At 47.1% G+C, this 14,707-nt stretch overlaps 1 protein-coding gene across 3 annotated transcripts in view; it reads left to right on the forward strand.

Annotated features, from left to right (window-relative positions):
* Positions 1 to 86: 86 nt before the first annotated feature.
* The window catches only part of DEUP1 (deuterosome assembly protein 1), a 132,217-nt gene continuing 117,596 nt past the window's right edge, over positions 87 to 14,707 (forward strand). For all 3 annotated transcript variants that reach the window (XM_019524597.1, XM_019524598.1, XM_019524599.1), the window contains exon 1: positions 87 to 136. In XM_019524597.1, the coding sequence (XP_019380142.1) occupies positions 126 to 136 (11 nt within the window). In that variant the 5' untranslated portion in view covers positions 87 to 125. The remainder of the gene's footprint in view (positions 137 to 14,707) is intronic.

Here is a 14,707-nt window from a genome sequence, read left to right on the forward strand (position 1 = left end):
CCCCGCCCCCAGCGCCAAGGCCCCGCCCCCGTCCCGCCGACGCTCCCGCGGCAGGTTCGCGTTGCCCCGGTAACGGCTGGGGGAGACAGAGCCGGGAGCGCGGCGGGAAGTGTCCGGTGCGGAGCATGGATGTCCGGTGAGCAGCGGCGCCGCGAGCCGGCTCCTGACAGGCCCCCGCAGTGCCCGGTGACCGCATGGAGCCGTGAGCCCCCTGGCAAGTTGCCCCGGGTGGGGTAGGACAGGCTGGGCCAGTCCCAGCAGCCTTCCCTGGGTGCTGGGGGCCTCCAGGGCGCTGCCTGGCCCGGCTCTGGTTTTGTGTACGCTGTCCCACTTCTTTGTGGAATGTTTGTTTGGGTTTTTTAAGATACTGGGATTTCCCAGTATCAGATATTGGCTCCATGTCACCTGCCCACCTGCCTTTTGCCGCACATGCCCGCTGGTCCCCAGAAGAAGGAAACGGGGGGCAGGTTTGTAACAGGGCCGGGAGCAGAGCGCTGCTCCTAGTCTGATTATTCCTATTTCACAGCCCTGTGGACTGGTTTGGTTTTTTTTTAACTCTTGCTAAAAACATTAACTCAGGTGCGGAAATGTTAACTCAGGTGCGTGCACGTTAGGTCTGGTGCAGAAGTCGCTGTCCATGAAGCATCAGCGGCGCTGTGCTGGTGTTCAAGAAGGTGTGATTTTGTTCTCTGAATCTGAGAAAGATGTGCATTTAACTTGAGGGACTTCAGGATTAATGAAGCAGTATCTTTGGATTATTTTTTTTCCTTGTTTGTTGTGTGTTTATGTTTTAATATATGATATAGTCAATTAATCCACATGCCAAAAAAGTTTTTTGTTTGTTTTTTTGCTTCAATTTCAAAATGAATAACTAGTTGTAGTCCCCACCTTATTAGTGAAGCTTCTTGCTTATCTTTATCTGCGGAGAAACGTGTTGTGTTTTATATGATGCACCACACCATCTCCACCCCTCTCCCCCTTTTTCAAAATCCTAGAGCTGCCCCTGTAAGTGGTAATTACTTTGCATGTGTGGCCAGTCTAAATTTATTGCAGAATTAACCAGTTAATTATATAATATATGCAACATGTAGCAGGAGCCAGAGTGTGGAGCGCAAGACTACCTGCAATGTGGTGTAAAAGCTCTTGTAGAGAGGAAGCAGTCACTTGGTGTGTCTACACGTGCACTTTAATGCACATTAGCCTATTTTAATGCATATTTAAGTGTCACAAGAAGTGTGCTTTTGCTAATGCATATTAAGATAGGCTAATGCACCTTTTTCTAGTGCTTCACAATGGAGATACTAAACTTAATGTGGATTAGCAAAAGTGCATTAATGAACATGTAGACATGCCCGCTGTGAACCCGATTAATAAAAGTTTCATCTAATAAACTAGGGACTGTTCTCATCATTATTTATTTATTATTTTAATTTTATGCATTTTATTTATTATTTACTTGTTTATAATATTTTTGTTACTTTCATTTCTTTGTGTATTTTGGTGAATTTTAATTTAGTAAAAATAAGGATTTTTATTTACTTCCCCAAATAAAGGGAAAGTGGTGAGGGCTTTTGCTTAACCCTTTTTTAAAAACTTTTTTTTTTTAAAACCATTAGTTGCTAAGCAACAAAAACATATATTTAAATATCAAGTTATTTACAAAACCTGTGCTCTTAAAAGCAAGGAAATTAATTGTTAAGGGCATAATCAGACATTGCTCACATAATTAACTCCTTGTTCATCCTGGTGTGCTTTACTGTGGAGCTGACTAATTAACTCTTCAGTAAAGTGTCTTGGTCCACATGTGCTCCCATATTTAGGGATCAGTAAATTAATTAACTGCAGTAAGATAGTACTGTCTAGGACAAGTACTATGCTACAGCAGAGTAATTTATGCAGTCTCAACACACATGTCAACAGTGACTGAGGCTGACTGGGGCATAAGAGTGCTTGTGTGAGGGCTGCACTAGTGCTACATTGTAGCCCCCTTGTGCCCTAGTCAGCCCTCCACTGCCAGTCTGGGGATTCTGTACCTTGGTTCTAACTGCTGCAGTTCTGGGTGCACACTGTGCCTGGGAGCTGTTGGTGTGAATTGCACCAGAATTTATTGCTCTCTGTTAATTGCATGTGTAGATGCACCCACTGGACATATCTACATGTACTGCACAGTAGACTAATTAGCTGCATAGTAAACATCATGCTTCTACACACGCACTCCCATTAGGCTGGAGTAAGTTAATTAACTCTCCAGCAGACTAGTACTTGTAAATACAAGTACTATCCTGCTGTGGAGTTTTTTACATGTAGACGCTGCCCCGGCTGGCTGAGACAAGAGGGCACTTCAGTGCAGGGGCTGCCCACTGGCTAGCACAATGTTGAAGCACCCTTTTTCCACAGCTAGCCCCTCCACAGCATGTTAAGCAAGGGGGAGCAGCCCTGAGCTGGCAGGCTGATTTCCCCCCCCCCCAAGCCCACTACCAGCTGGGGCTCCTCCGACCTGACTCAACGTGATGTGGTTCCAAGTGCACATTTCAACAGTGCACCCAGAAGCAATAAACTCCAGAGCAGTAAGTTCCGGAGTTTATGTATGTGCATTAATTGCTTGGATAGATGTGCCTGCTGAGTGGTAAAAATGTGCTTTTCCTCAGAACTGAGCAGTCTTTTCTTTGATACAAAATAAATACCATTCTTCCACCAGAAGTCTCAAAATATTAATACAACAAAAAGTATTTCTAAAAAAAGAAATGGAAATATGGGTGAGATTATGAATCCAGTACAAGGGAAGAAGTTATTCACATAAACAATACCATATAAATAAATTACTTAAAAGTGGTGGGATCTGGCCCTATATATTGATCAAGTTTGAATACACTACGTAATATGTTCATAACTATATTGCAGTCTATCCTGTTCATTGGTACAAAGGAGCACAAAGGGACATAAAGCATCTCTCTAGTCCCTTCCACCAGTGTCCCATAGTGTTTCTTCTTGCTTGTGGCGCAAAGCAGGGCCATCATCCTTATCCTTATTTGATGCCACACTGTATGGTGTAGCAATGCTGTAGCTGTATTATAGATTTCATAGACATTAGGGCTGGAAGGGACCTCGGAAGATCATCGAGTCCAGCCCCCCGCCCAAAGGGCAGGAAGTCAGCTGGGGTCATAGGATCCCAGCAAATTAAGCATCCAATTTGCTCTTGAAGGTATTTAATGTAGGTGCCTGAACCACTTCTGATGGCAGGCTGTTCCAGACCTTGGGGGCTCGGACAATAAAGAAATTCCTCCTTATGTCCAGCCTGAAACGGTCTGGTAGTAGTTTATGACCGTTCGACCTTGTCATCCCTTTGGGTGCTCTGGTGAACAAACATTCCCCCAGATGCTGTAAAGCTAATAGAGCTGTTGTTGTCTGCTGTCTTCTTGGAGAAGTAAGAAAACCAAGGGGGCGATTTTGCATGTGAATAGATGAACTATGTTATTTTACTAGGAGAAGGAAGCAATTTACTGCTTATTTGTTATCACTGATTTGTCTGCTTCTATCCTGGAAATGAAATCACAGCACCTTACCTCCAAGTTAAACAGGGTTAAATCACTGCAGTTTAGCTTCACTTTCTGAGGGATGGGAAAATACTGATGAAACAACTGCAGTGGATCAACTGAGGCATGTTCATGAGTGATAAGACCCTCCCTACTCTACCTCAGCATAATTGTTCATCACTCCATGGCTCCAGACCCTGACCTTTTCCAGGCTGGTTTTATTATGGGCTACCAGGCAAGCTGACGATATTCCATAATCTATAAATCGACAGTATAACACACATAATTATTCTCAACGTATAGTAATTCTAAGTAAATTGTAAAATAGTCTGTCTATAAATATGACTGAGATTTTCCATTTAATACTGTTAAAATTATACAAAAATCAATATAACACATTAAAACAGTTATTTAAAATTACAGGTCAGAAGATTGTTTTACTGTTCTGACACAGGCATTTCTTTATACTTCATAGAAGTAATGCATTTATTTAATAGAAAATTATTAAGATGTAATGTATTACATATAAAATGTATTACCATATTTACTTGAATATAAGACAAGGTTTTTTCCCAATCAGCATAGGAAAGCCCTTCCACTTATAGTCACAAACAAGAAGACATAATGAAACATATTGCCTGTCATTAAACTATTGCCAGAAGCAATGTGTGCTCAGTAGTTGAAACCAACTATGAAGCTGGCTGAATACAACCAACAGAGAGCATGCCTATAAAACACATGACCCAAACATGCTGATAAATAAATAAATAAAAGGTGTTCATCTACAAATTTTATTTTAAAAACACATTTATCACTCTACACTTACAGTGTCATGTATTCGGCATCCTTGTTTTCTAAGACTTCATATCACAAAAACAACTGCATATTGAAAATATACAACTACATATATTAAACCTTAAACAACATACAGCAACTTCCCACAAAAAACTTCTTACAAAACTCCTTTTCTCCATACAGAACCCCATGAAAAACCATTACCTCAGTAACTACCTGAAACTCTTTGCCTTCCTACCAGTCCTCTCTGTTGGTTCAGTGAAACAAGTGTGTCCAGTCCTTTTTTCTCCATTTCTTCCGTGCCTCTTCTTCTCCAATCATTTCATTATCCTGATGGATGTAGTATTTCAGTTCATACAGCCCCAGCTTCAGGCACTCTGTTTTAGTGAAAGCCAATGCCTAAAAACTCCCAGGTTTCTTACTTTCCATAAACTAGTTTTAAAACATGTTAATAAAGTCCTTAATAGTGTTTCCTCTAGTCTCTTTGGTATGAATCCGTATAGTACCATCTCCTGTACTAACAAAAGGTTTATTTTCGTGATGCTCAGAAAGCAGCAATCCTTTTCCCATGCTCCTTTTGCTTATGTACACTCCCAAAACATGTCCCACATCCCCTGTTTTTAGGGGATGTTTTTAGCTAGGCTGGATAGGCATCTGGCTGGGGTCATCTGACCCCAGCACTGTTTCCTGCCTAGGCAGGGAGTCGGACTTGATGATCTGTTGAGGTCCCTTCTGACCCTAGCATCTATGAATCCCACTGTAGCACCATTGCCTCAGCTCAGTCCCCTAGCAGCTGTGCAGACTGCACACCGCTACTACAGAGCTGGGTTGGGGGCGTGCTCAGTGTCTCAAGCTAGAATGAGGATGGAGCTTGCTGGTGTGGAGCAAGGGTGAGCAGGGCAGCAGAGCCTGAGGGTGGGGAAGGGGCATGAGCGACATGTGCCTCCGATGGCTGGGGGGCATGGCAACCAGGCGGTGGTGGTGTTGGCGGCGGGAGCGTGACAGTGGTGGCGGTAAGTGGTGACTGTCCGCAGGTGGCACCCATAGGCACCCGCAGGTGGTGGCTTTAGCAGTAACCAATCTCAGGGAGGGGCACTTGCCCCCCTGTGCCCACCCTACTCATCGCCTATGGGAAGGGGGAAGCAGAGCCTGCTGGGGAGGGAGAAGGGGGGAGCAGAAGGGGAAGCAGGATCCTGAGATTGCAGAGGAGGACAGGCAGGGGGCAGTGGTGGAGGATTTATGCAGCTTATTCAAATGCATTAATTGCACATGGAGATATGCCCAGTGTTTTAATACTTGCTCCTCATTTCTACAGGGTCAGGGAGGAACAGAGCCTGAGCAGGGTCAGACAGAGGAAGGGGCTGCAGAGGGAAGAAAATGAGGGGACAGAGAGCAAAGGGGCTGCCTCCCCCCCCATCTCCCAATTTATTTTCCTTGCTGTAGCAGTAGAGGAAATCAAATTCAAGGCAATTCTCCTGTAATTCTATACCTGGGAAATCGTAACAAATGTATACATTTTCCATATATAAAATCTAATTATTGGGGGGGGTCATCTTAGATTCAAGTAAATATAGTATATCTGGGTCTATTTTGCTTTTAAGTATTCAGATTTTGTAAGTGATAAGAGAAATAAACATGGTAATGTCATTCAATAAGCTTTACAATTTTCTTAAATAAAGTCATTATTTTTAGAATATATTTAATGATAATGTAAAAACCATCAAATCCTGATACCTTTACTCATAAATGGAAGCTATTTATTATTTATTGGGCTTGTTTTAGATTTCAGTTTTGTTTGTAATTTATTTCAAATCAAAATCAGTTTTCATTTAAAGCGTGAAAGGTTTGTAAATGGTTAATCTGTTTTATAGACTAATTCCTTTGGCAATAAAAAGTAGACAACCAGAATGATGATTTAAAAGATTTGATGCTGCTTTTTGTTAAAGATTTTAATATGCACTGTGTCTAGCAATATGAAAATTTCAGTGGCAATATCCCAGAAAAATTGATATTCCCTGAACATTTGCAAGATAAATTGTATAATGGCTAAAGAAATAATGAAGATTATTTCACTCATACAGCACTCATATTACACAAATTGCCTATTGCAGATGTATGTGAATTGCTGATGGAAGAAGTATAACTGTTAAATAAATAAACACTGATTAATTTAATGGAACTTAATGGTACCGGTCCTACTGGAGTGTTGCATTTTAAATCAGTTTACATCATTCCTTCTTGAAAATGTATCATTAAAATAAGTTTTGTTTTAAAGTATCTGGTTAAAGATCTAAAACTAAGTGAATTTATGATTTAAGATGGAGCTGTGTACTTAAAATGTATTTTTCTCCATAGGTTTTGATTCATGTTAACATATATAACCTCATACACACTATTGAAGACATCTCTGAATCCTAAATTTAACAAAGAGAGAGAGCATGAAAAAAGTTTGGAGCCCTAAATTCAGAATTGGTCTCTAATATTGCATTCTAAATTAAAATTATAACTACTGTAAAGAATAAGGAAAACAATATTCTTCTTACATCTATTAGGAAACATTAGGAAAAAATAACTCTTTAAAAACTTGATGAAAAGGACATGAGTGGAATTGGAGAGTGGATAGAGGGGCCAGCTGGTGCATAAATTCAACTACTATTGAAAATAGAAAGCAGAGGAATGGTTGGAGCTGGGAATGGTTAGCTGAGGGCTCAGTTTGTTAGAATCTAGAAAATTCTGTTCTGTGTGTGTTTTGCCAGTCAATAGACTTGAAAGGTGCAAATGAAAACAGAATGTGGTTTATTTTAATATTATAAAAGCCTTAGTCTGTCTGTCCATAATGCTTTTCAGCAAGGCCTTTGACACCATCTCTCACCCCATCCTAGTTAAAAAACTAGGCGACTGTGGCATAGATGCCTACACAGTCAGATGGATTGCAGATTGGCTGAGGGGTTGCACTCAGAGGGTGGTGGTGGATGGGTCATACTCGACCTGGGGGGAGGTGGGTAGCGGAGTCCCCCAGGGCTCGGTCCTGGGGCCTGCGCTGTTCAATTTCTTCATCAGCGATCTGGATGATGGGGTGGAAAGTAACCTGTTTAAATTCGCTGATGACACCAAAATTTGGGGGGAGGTGAGCACGCTAGCAGGGAGTGAGAGATTGCAGAGGGATCTGGATAGGTTACAGGGGTGGGCTAACAGGAACAGGATGCGTTTCAATACGGACAAGTGCAGGGTGCTGCACTTGGGCAGTAGGAACCAGCAGCACACTTACACAATGGGGAACTCCCTACTCGAGAGCACGGAGGCAGAAAGAGATCTTGGAGTCATTATTGACTCCAAGATGAACATGGGCCGACAATGCGAGGTCATGGTTGGCAGGGCTAACCGGACCTTGTCGTGCATCCACAGGTGCATCTCGAGTAGAGCCAAGGAGGTGATCCTCCCCCTCTACGCGACGCTGGTCAGGCCACAGCTGGAGTATTGTGTCCAGTTCTGTGCGCCCCATTTCAAGAGGGATGTGGACAACATGGAGAGGGTCCAGAGGAGGGCCACCCGCATGATCCGGGGACAACAGGGCAGACCCTACAGTGAGAGACTGCGGGACCTGAACCTATTCAGCCTCCACAAGAGAAGGCTGAGGGGGGACCTGGTGACCGTCTATAAACTCACTAGGGGGGACCAGAAGGGTTTGGGGGAGACGCTGTTTCCCCTAGCGCCCGCTGGCATAACAAGGAGTAATGGGCACAAGTTGATGGAGAGGAGGTATAGATTGGACATCCGCAAAAACTACTTCACAGTTAGGGCGGCTAGGAGCTGGAACCAACTTCCAAGGGAAGTGGTGCTGGCCCCTACCCTGGGGGTCTTTAAGAAGAGGCTGGATGCCTACCTGGCTGGACTCATTTGAATCCCGTTTCTTGTTTTGGGGTTTTGTTGTTCTCCCGCCCTGGTGGGGGGTCGGGCTAGAAGATCTACTAGGTCCCTTCCGACCCTTATTCTATGAAACTATGAAACTTTATTCACACTCTGATTGGCTGTCTTGGCAGCCAATCTGAGTGCTCTACACAGAAAGAGACAGACGGTGTAGCACTATCATGACAGTGGGGACTGAGGGACCAGAGGGGATGGAGCTGAGGGGGACAAGGCCAGTGCTGCTGGCCTTGCCCCCCTCAGATCTGTCTCCTGGGTCTGCTTCTGCCACCACGGTCATTGGCCCAGGCCCTGGCCATGGCCCAAAGCGATGGGGGGAGGCAGGGAACGGCCCCAGCCCAGGCCCAAAATGGAGGGGGGAAACAGCCCAGGCCCAGGCCCTGGCCCAAAGTGGTGGGGGGAGGCGGGGAGCTGCCTTGGCCCAAAGCTCTGGGGGGAGAGGCGGGGTGTGGCCTTGGCTCAAAGGGTAGGAGGGAAATGGCCCAGGCTCATGCCCAGGCCCAAAATGGAGGGGGGAAACATCCCAGGCCCTGGCCCAAAGTGGTGGGGGGAGGCAGGGAGCAGCCTTGGCCCAAAGCACTGTGGGGAGAGGCGGGGTGTGGCCTTGGTCCAAAGGGGAGGAGGGAAATGGCCCAGGCTCATGCCCAGGCCCCAGCCGAAGCAGTGGGGGGAAGCAAGGAGCGGCCCTAGCCTTGGCCCAAAGCAGCCGGGGGGAGGCAGGGAGCGGCCATGGCCCCAGCCCGAAGTGGGGGAGGGTGCCAAATGCAGACCTCTGTTGTCCTTCTCCCTCCCCCCTGTCCCCCTCCCCCCCATCATTCTTGATGGGCAATTTGCTAGTCTCTAAATATTATCACTAGTCTGCTAAATAGAACGAGAGTAAAGTTTTGTCTATTTAGGTGGGTTTACTTTGAAGTCAGATGTACCATCATAAAAGATTTGATATAAAAGCTGTGTTGTGACTTGTTCTTCACTACAAATCATTGCTTCCACATATGAATGGTAAATGTCTTCTCACACCCCTTTCTCCCCATGGCATATGGCGGAATATGTAGAAAATTTTCTTTGTTTCACAATCAGAGGTCAAACTCTTAAAATCCCACAATTCTTCTCTTGACATTTCATGATTATTTTCTTTTGAGTAATCAACTCCATTTTCAAACTCCTCAAAATCATCATAGAATATTCTCGCAGGAGGATACCTGTGATACCTGTTTTGGGCTGCTGATCAGGGAAGTACAAGGAGAACAACATTGTCCCAGAGCCATTACTATATGCCATGTCTATTTATATTGTTCTCTCTGTCATAGCCAGGCTCCAGTCTATCATCACAAGGCATTGTCTGCCCCTTTGAGCTCCCAGGTCAAATTCAACCCTCTCTCTCCCAAGTTCTTAGTCACTGTGATGTTGCCTGCTTGGGGTAGGAAGAATTTTTTCACTTGACAGGTGTTTTTTGGTTTTCTCTGAAATAGCAGACAGTGTCCATGGCTGGATGTAGGAGGCTGGCTGGACTATGCTGGTACACCTGGTAGTACTGGAAATAGGGCTGTGCGAAACGGAAGCATTCCATTTCAGTGGAACAGTATTCCGTTTTGACTTCTGTTTCAAGTTGAAACAGCTATTCCATGTCGTTCTGTCGAAACAGTTTCGCATTTCAAGCTTGTTTCTACATTTTGCCCATAGGATATAATGGGGAAGGTCAAAACAGGCTATAACGTTGTCATTTTTGGCCTGATTTTGATGAAACTTGCAGGAGTGGTAGCCCCTCCTGAGGGCACGAAGCCTGCCAAGTTTCAAGAAGATAGGTGCAGGGGGTTTGGAGAAACTGCACCACGAATTCTTGAGAGCAAAACTTGTGCCATGTGTATGTGTTAAGACACAGTGGGGTCAAAACTGCAGGCTTGCTAGCCCCTGCTGAGGCAGTGAAGCCTGCCAAGTTTCAAGGAGATAAGTGCAGGGGGTTCTGGGAAACTGCACCTCAAGCTGCCAAAAAGCAAAACTCGTGACACGGGTGCTTGTGCTACTGTGTCCACCTTGGGGCAGAGGTGGGGGAAACCACTGAAGGCCTGGCTGCTAGGCCCTCCTGTGGCCACAAAGCCTGCAAGTTCTCAATGAGATGGGTGCTAGGGGACTCTGGGTTCTGGGGCCCTGCACCTCTGGCTGTTGACAGGCAAAACTTGTGAAATGGGTGGGTGACACTGTGTGTGTGTTCAGGTGCGCCCTTTCTGGTGCTGGGACTTCTGTACAACACGGCAGTGTGCCCCAGTGAGGACTCCTCCTCCCCTACAGCCTCAGCTTAGTCCACCACTGTAAATGGCAGCAGGTGAAAATAGCATAGGTGACTCAACACCAATAGCACCAGCAGCATCTAAGGTAGCTAAACAAAACTGTCACAGAGCCTTTCTTGTTATAAATGAATTGACAGCAAGAAGTAAAGATGTTATGTTGGATGGATATATGTTACTTGTGGTGTGTGTGAGGGCATATCTTGTGTTTATATGTTTATTATGAAAAAAACCCAGAATAGTTAGAGAAATATATCTTAGGAAGCTTTCAGGTCGAAAAACCCTTTGTCAGGCTGAGGAAGTACCTGCAGTCGGTGTGTCTCCTGGTCCTGGATGGTAGTAAAGAAGCCAGAGGCTGCCCCGGCATGCAGTGCAGGCAAGAAAGCCAGTCAGTGAAAATGGAAATGGACGCATCGGGGGGTGAGGAACAGGGGCGGGGGCAGAAAGGGGGATGTAGCAGCTCAGGTAAAAGTGCAGAGGTGCCTGGGGTGTCAGATGTCCAGCAGGTTTCAGTGTGCCAGAACTCCACTGTGTATATTGAATCCATGAGTTTGTGTACCTACTACCTAGGAGGCTGATGAAGTGCAGTTCATAGGCCCAGCTCTGAAAAGTGGTTTGTACATTCAAACAAGCACCTAACCACCAGAACTGAAGCCAACTTCCTACAGCTCAAAACACAAAACCTGCCAACTATCTCCAGTACCCCCACAAACTGCACACCAGAATCTATCAAAGACAACAATAGCCAACTACCTGTGGGGGCACATTCCTCATGAAAAATGCCTCCCGTCTGTCAGGCCTGATCCTGAGAGGGAACAAATTAAAAACCACTTTTCATACCCAGGCCTATGAACTTCACTTTATCAGTCTCCAAGGTACAGAAACTCATGGACTCAGTGTAGATTAGACAGTGGAATTATGACACACTGCAACCTGCTGGACATCTGATTCCCCAGGAACCTCTGCAATTTTACCTGTGCTGCTACATACTCCTTTCCCCCCCTGCCCCAGCCTGTCCCTCACTCCTTGACGCCTCCATTTGCATTTTCACTGACTGGCTTTCTTGCCTGCATTGCGTGCCAGGCCGGCCTCTGGCTTTATTATTTCTTCCATCCAGGACCAGGAGACACACCAACTGCAGGTACTTCCTCAGCCTGACAAAGGGCTTTTCAACCCAAAAGCTGGCATCCCGGGCAGCTAAGCCAAGCATACCAGGAGCCTCAACAGAACTGCAACCAGCAAGCCTCAGGCCTGTCAAAGACACGACAGATCTGGGCTTTCCCCAGCCAGGACTGTGTGCGTGCATGCATTAGCTGGAGGTTATGGCACCTCCTACCCACCTTTCACCAGGTGATCATTGGTCCTGGCATTTATGGGGCTGCCGTGCTGCCAGCAGTCCCACCAGGTCTCCCTACCCTGGCAGGGTGCAGTTTTAGTGGTCATGCGCAGGACCTGGGGTCTCCTCCTTCCCCATAGCCCCATCCCCTACCTCCAAGTTTGTCCTGGCAGGGGAACAAACTCAGCAGGGACATGTTCTTCCCCTGCTGGCTGATGATGCAGTTAGTGCCCCCTCCAGCTGAGAGCAGGGCATTACCTGTTTTTTAAAAAAATGACAAAAGGAAATGGGTGTGGACGGAGTGAGGAAGATGGCATTCAGTCCGTCTGCACCTGGAACTTGGGGAACCCCAGCAGTGGGAGGTTCACCTTCAGGAACACCAGCTGCTCCACCAAACCAGCATCCAAGCAGGTGTGGTGGGGATATCACTACAAACCCAGCAATGCTGAACACCATCTCACTTGGCACAATGGTCAGTGGACAGGACAGGTGCTCACACTTTGGTGGCCTACTGGGCAAGCCGCAACCAAGTGTGGCTGGATCTGGCCACAGCTGCCCAGGAACGCCCATCCTCCAGGTGTCCAAGGTGAAGTGTAAGGCTGCCTGCATACCTGCCTTGCGCAGCTCCTCCCTCAAGTACTTCGTGCATGCTTCATACAGGGATGGCACCACCATCTTACTGAAGGTGGTGCATGCAGGCTACTCAACTAGGGAGAATGGCTGGCCATTGACAGCAAGCATCTTCCAATTCTCTGGGTGAGCTTACTTGCCTTTGGAACGCGCCCCCCTTCCTGTCCACCTTTCCCCCATTAGTCCGGGGTGGCCTGCCTCTCCTTTGTGGGGACGGGGGCTTTGGAGCGACTGGGGGACTTCCCTTTGGACACGCTGTCACTGGTGCCAGGCTGAGGAGGAACAAGGGCAAGGGGGTGGTGCCTGCAGAGATGCATCGGCATCCCTGTGGTGCTCATATGTTTTGTCCCCTGGCCCCAGCTGGTTTTGGCTCGGCAGTGCAGGCAGATAGAGTACATGGGATCATCTGCCAGCTGAGAACAATCCCAGACCACACTACCTGCTCACTTCTGGGATGTGGGTGCATCTGTGGATGCTGCTACACTTTCCCCCTCCTCAGCAGGCAGAGGCACAGCAAGAGGAGGAGTGGACTCAGCTGACCCACTTGTCTCCACCTCTACATCAACCTCCTCCCAAGTGCCTTCTGGGGAAGGAGACCTGGCTCAAAGGGAAACTTGAGGGGTGTCGAGCACAAACTCAGGTGATTTCCCCCTCCTTCCCCAGAAATTCCCTTGCTATGGCACTCGCATCCAGACCAGCACCAGCTATTCCTCTGGCACTGGAAGGCTCAGCATGGGAAGTGCCATAGGGGTGGAGTAGGCTGTTGTGCTGGTGCTGCTGGTTGTGGTTGTCATCATGGTGAGGGTGAGGGGGGAGTTATGGCTGCTGCACATGGAGGGGATGCAGTCCCAGGCACAGGCAGTGGCAGTGGCACTGCTCCCCTCTTTTTGGTGCTTGTAGCAGCCTTATCCCTCTTAGCTGGAGGAAAGAGGCGGCATCTCAGGGTCAGTGAGGACTTAGTCAGAGAACTTCTGGAGGGACTAGACGTGTTCAAATCAGCAGGTCCTGACAATCTCCACCCCAGAGTGCTTAGGGAATTGGCAGAGGTCATTGCAGGACCACTGGCACAGCTTTACGAGCACTCATAGTGCTCTGGTGAGGTGCCTGATGGCTGGAAAAGGGCCAATGTGGTCTCCATTTTCAAAAAAGGAAGGAAAGAGGACCCAGAAAACTATAGGCCCATTAGTCTTACCTTGGTGCTGGGGAAGCTCTTTGAGAAAATTATCCAGGAGCACATCTGCAAGGGACCAGCAGGGGAGTTTATGCTTAGGGGCAATCAACATGGGTTCATTAAAGGCAGGTCCTGTCAGACCAACCTGGTGGCCTTCTATGACCAGGTCACAAAAGCCTTGGACACAGGTACTGCAGTGGACGTAGTCTTCCTGGACTTTAGGAAGGCCTTCAACACCGTCTCTCACCCCATCCTCATTAAAAAATTAGGCATCTGTGGTATCGACACCTACACAGTCAGATGGGTCGCAAATTAGCTGGAGGGCCGCACTCAGAGGGTGATGGTGGATGGGTCTTTTCCAACCTGGAGGGAAGTGGGCAGTGGGTCCCCCAGGGCTCGGGCCCGCACTGTTCAGTATCTTTATTGGCGATTTGGACAATAGGGTGAAAAGCACCTTGTTCAAGTTTGCAGATGACACTAAGATGTGGGGAGAAGTGAGCACGCTAGAAGAGAGGGACAGGCTAAAACTAGATCTCAACGGGTTACAGAGGTGGGCGGATGAGAATAGGATGGGTTTCAATATAGAAAAGTGCAAGGTGCTGCACCTGGGGAGGAAGAACCAGCACCATACCTACAGGCTGGGGAACTCCCTTCTCATCAGTACAGAGGCACAGAAGGATCTTGGAATCACTACTGAGTCCAAAATGAACATGGGCCACCAATGTGGGGACGCAGTCAGGAAGGCTAACCGCACTTTGTCATGCATCCATAGTTGCATCACGAGCAGGTCCAAGGAGGTGATCCTCCCCCTCTATGTGACATTGGTCAGGCCGCTGTTGGAGTACTGCATCCAGTTCTGGGCGCCGCACTTCAGGAGGGATGTGGCCAGCATCAAGAGGGTCCAGAGGAGGGCCACTTGCATGATAAGGGGGCAGCAGGGCAGGCCCTACGAGAAGAGTCTAAGGGACCTGAATCTGTTCAGCCTCCATAAGAGAAGGCTGAGGGGGGATCTAGTGGCCTGTTACAAACTAGTCAG

Source organism: Gavialis gangeticus, unplaced genomic scaffold (assembly GCF_001723915.1).
Source record: "Gavialis gangeticus isolate Ggan-Ray unplaced genomic scaffold, GavGan_comp1, whole genome shotgun sequence".
NCBI classification, from domain to species: Eukaryota; Metazoa; Chordata; order Crocodylia; family Gavialidae; genus Gavialis; species Gavialis gangeticus.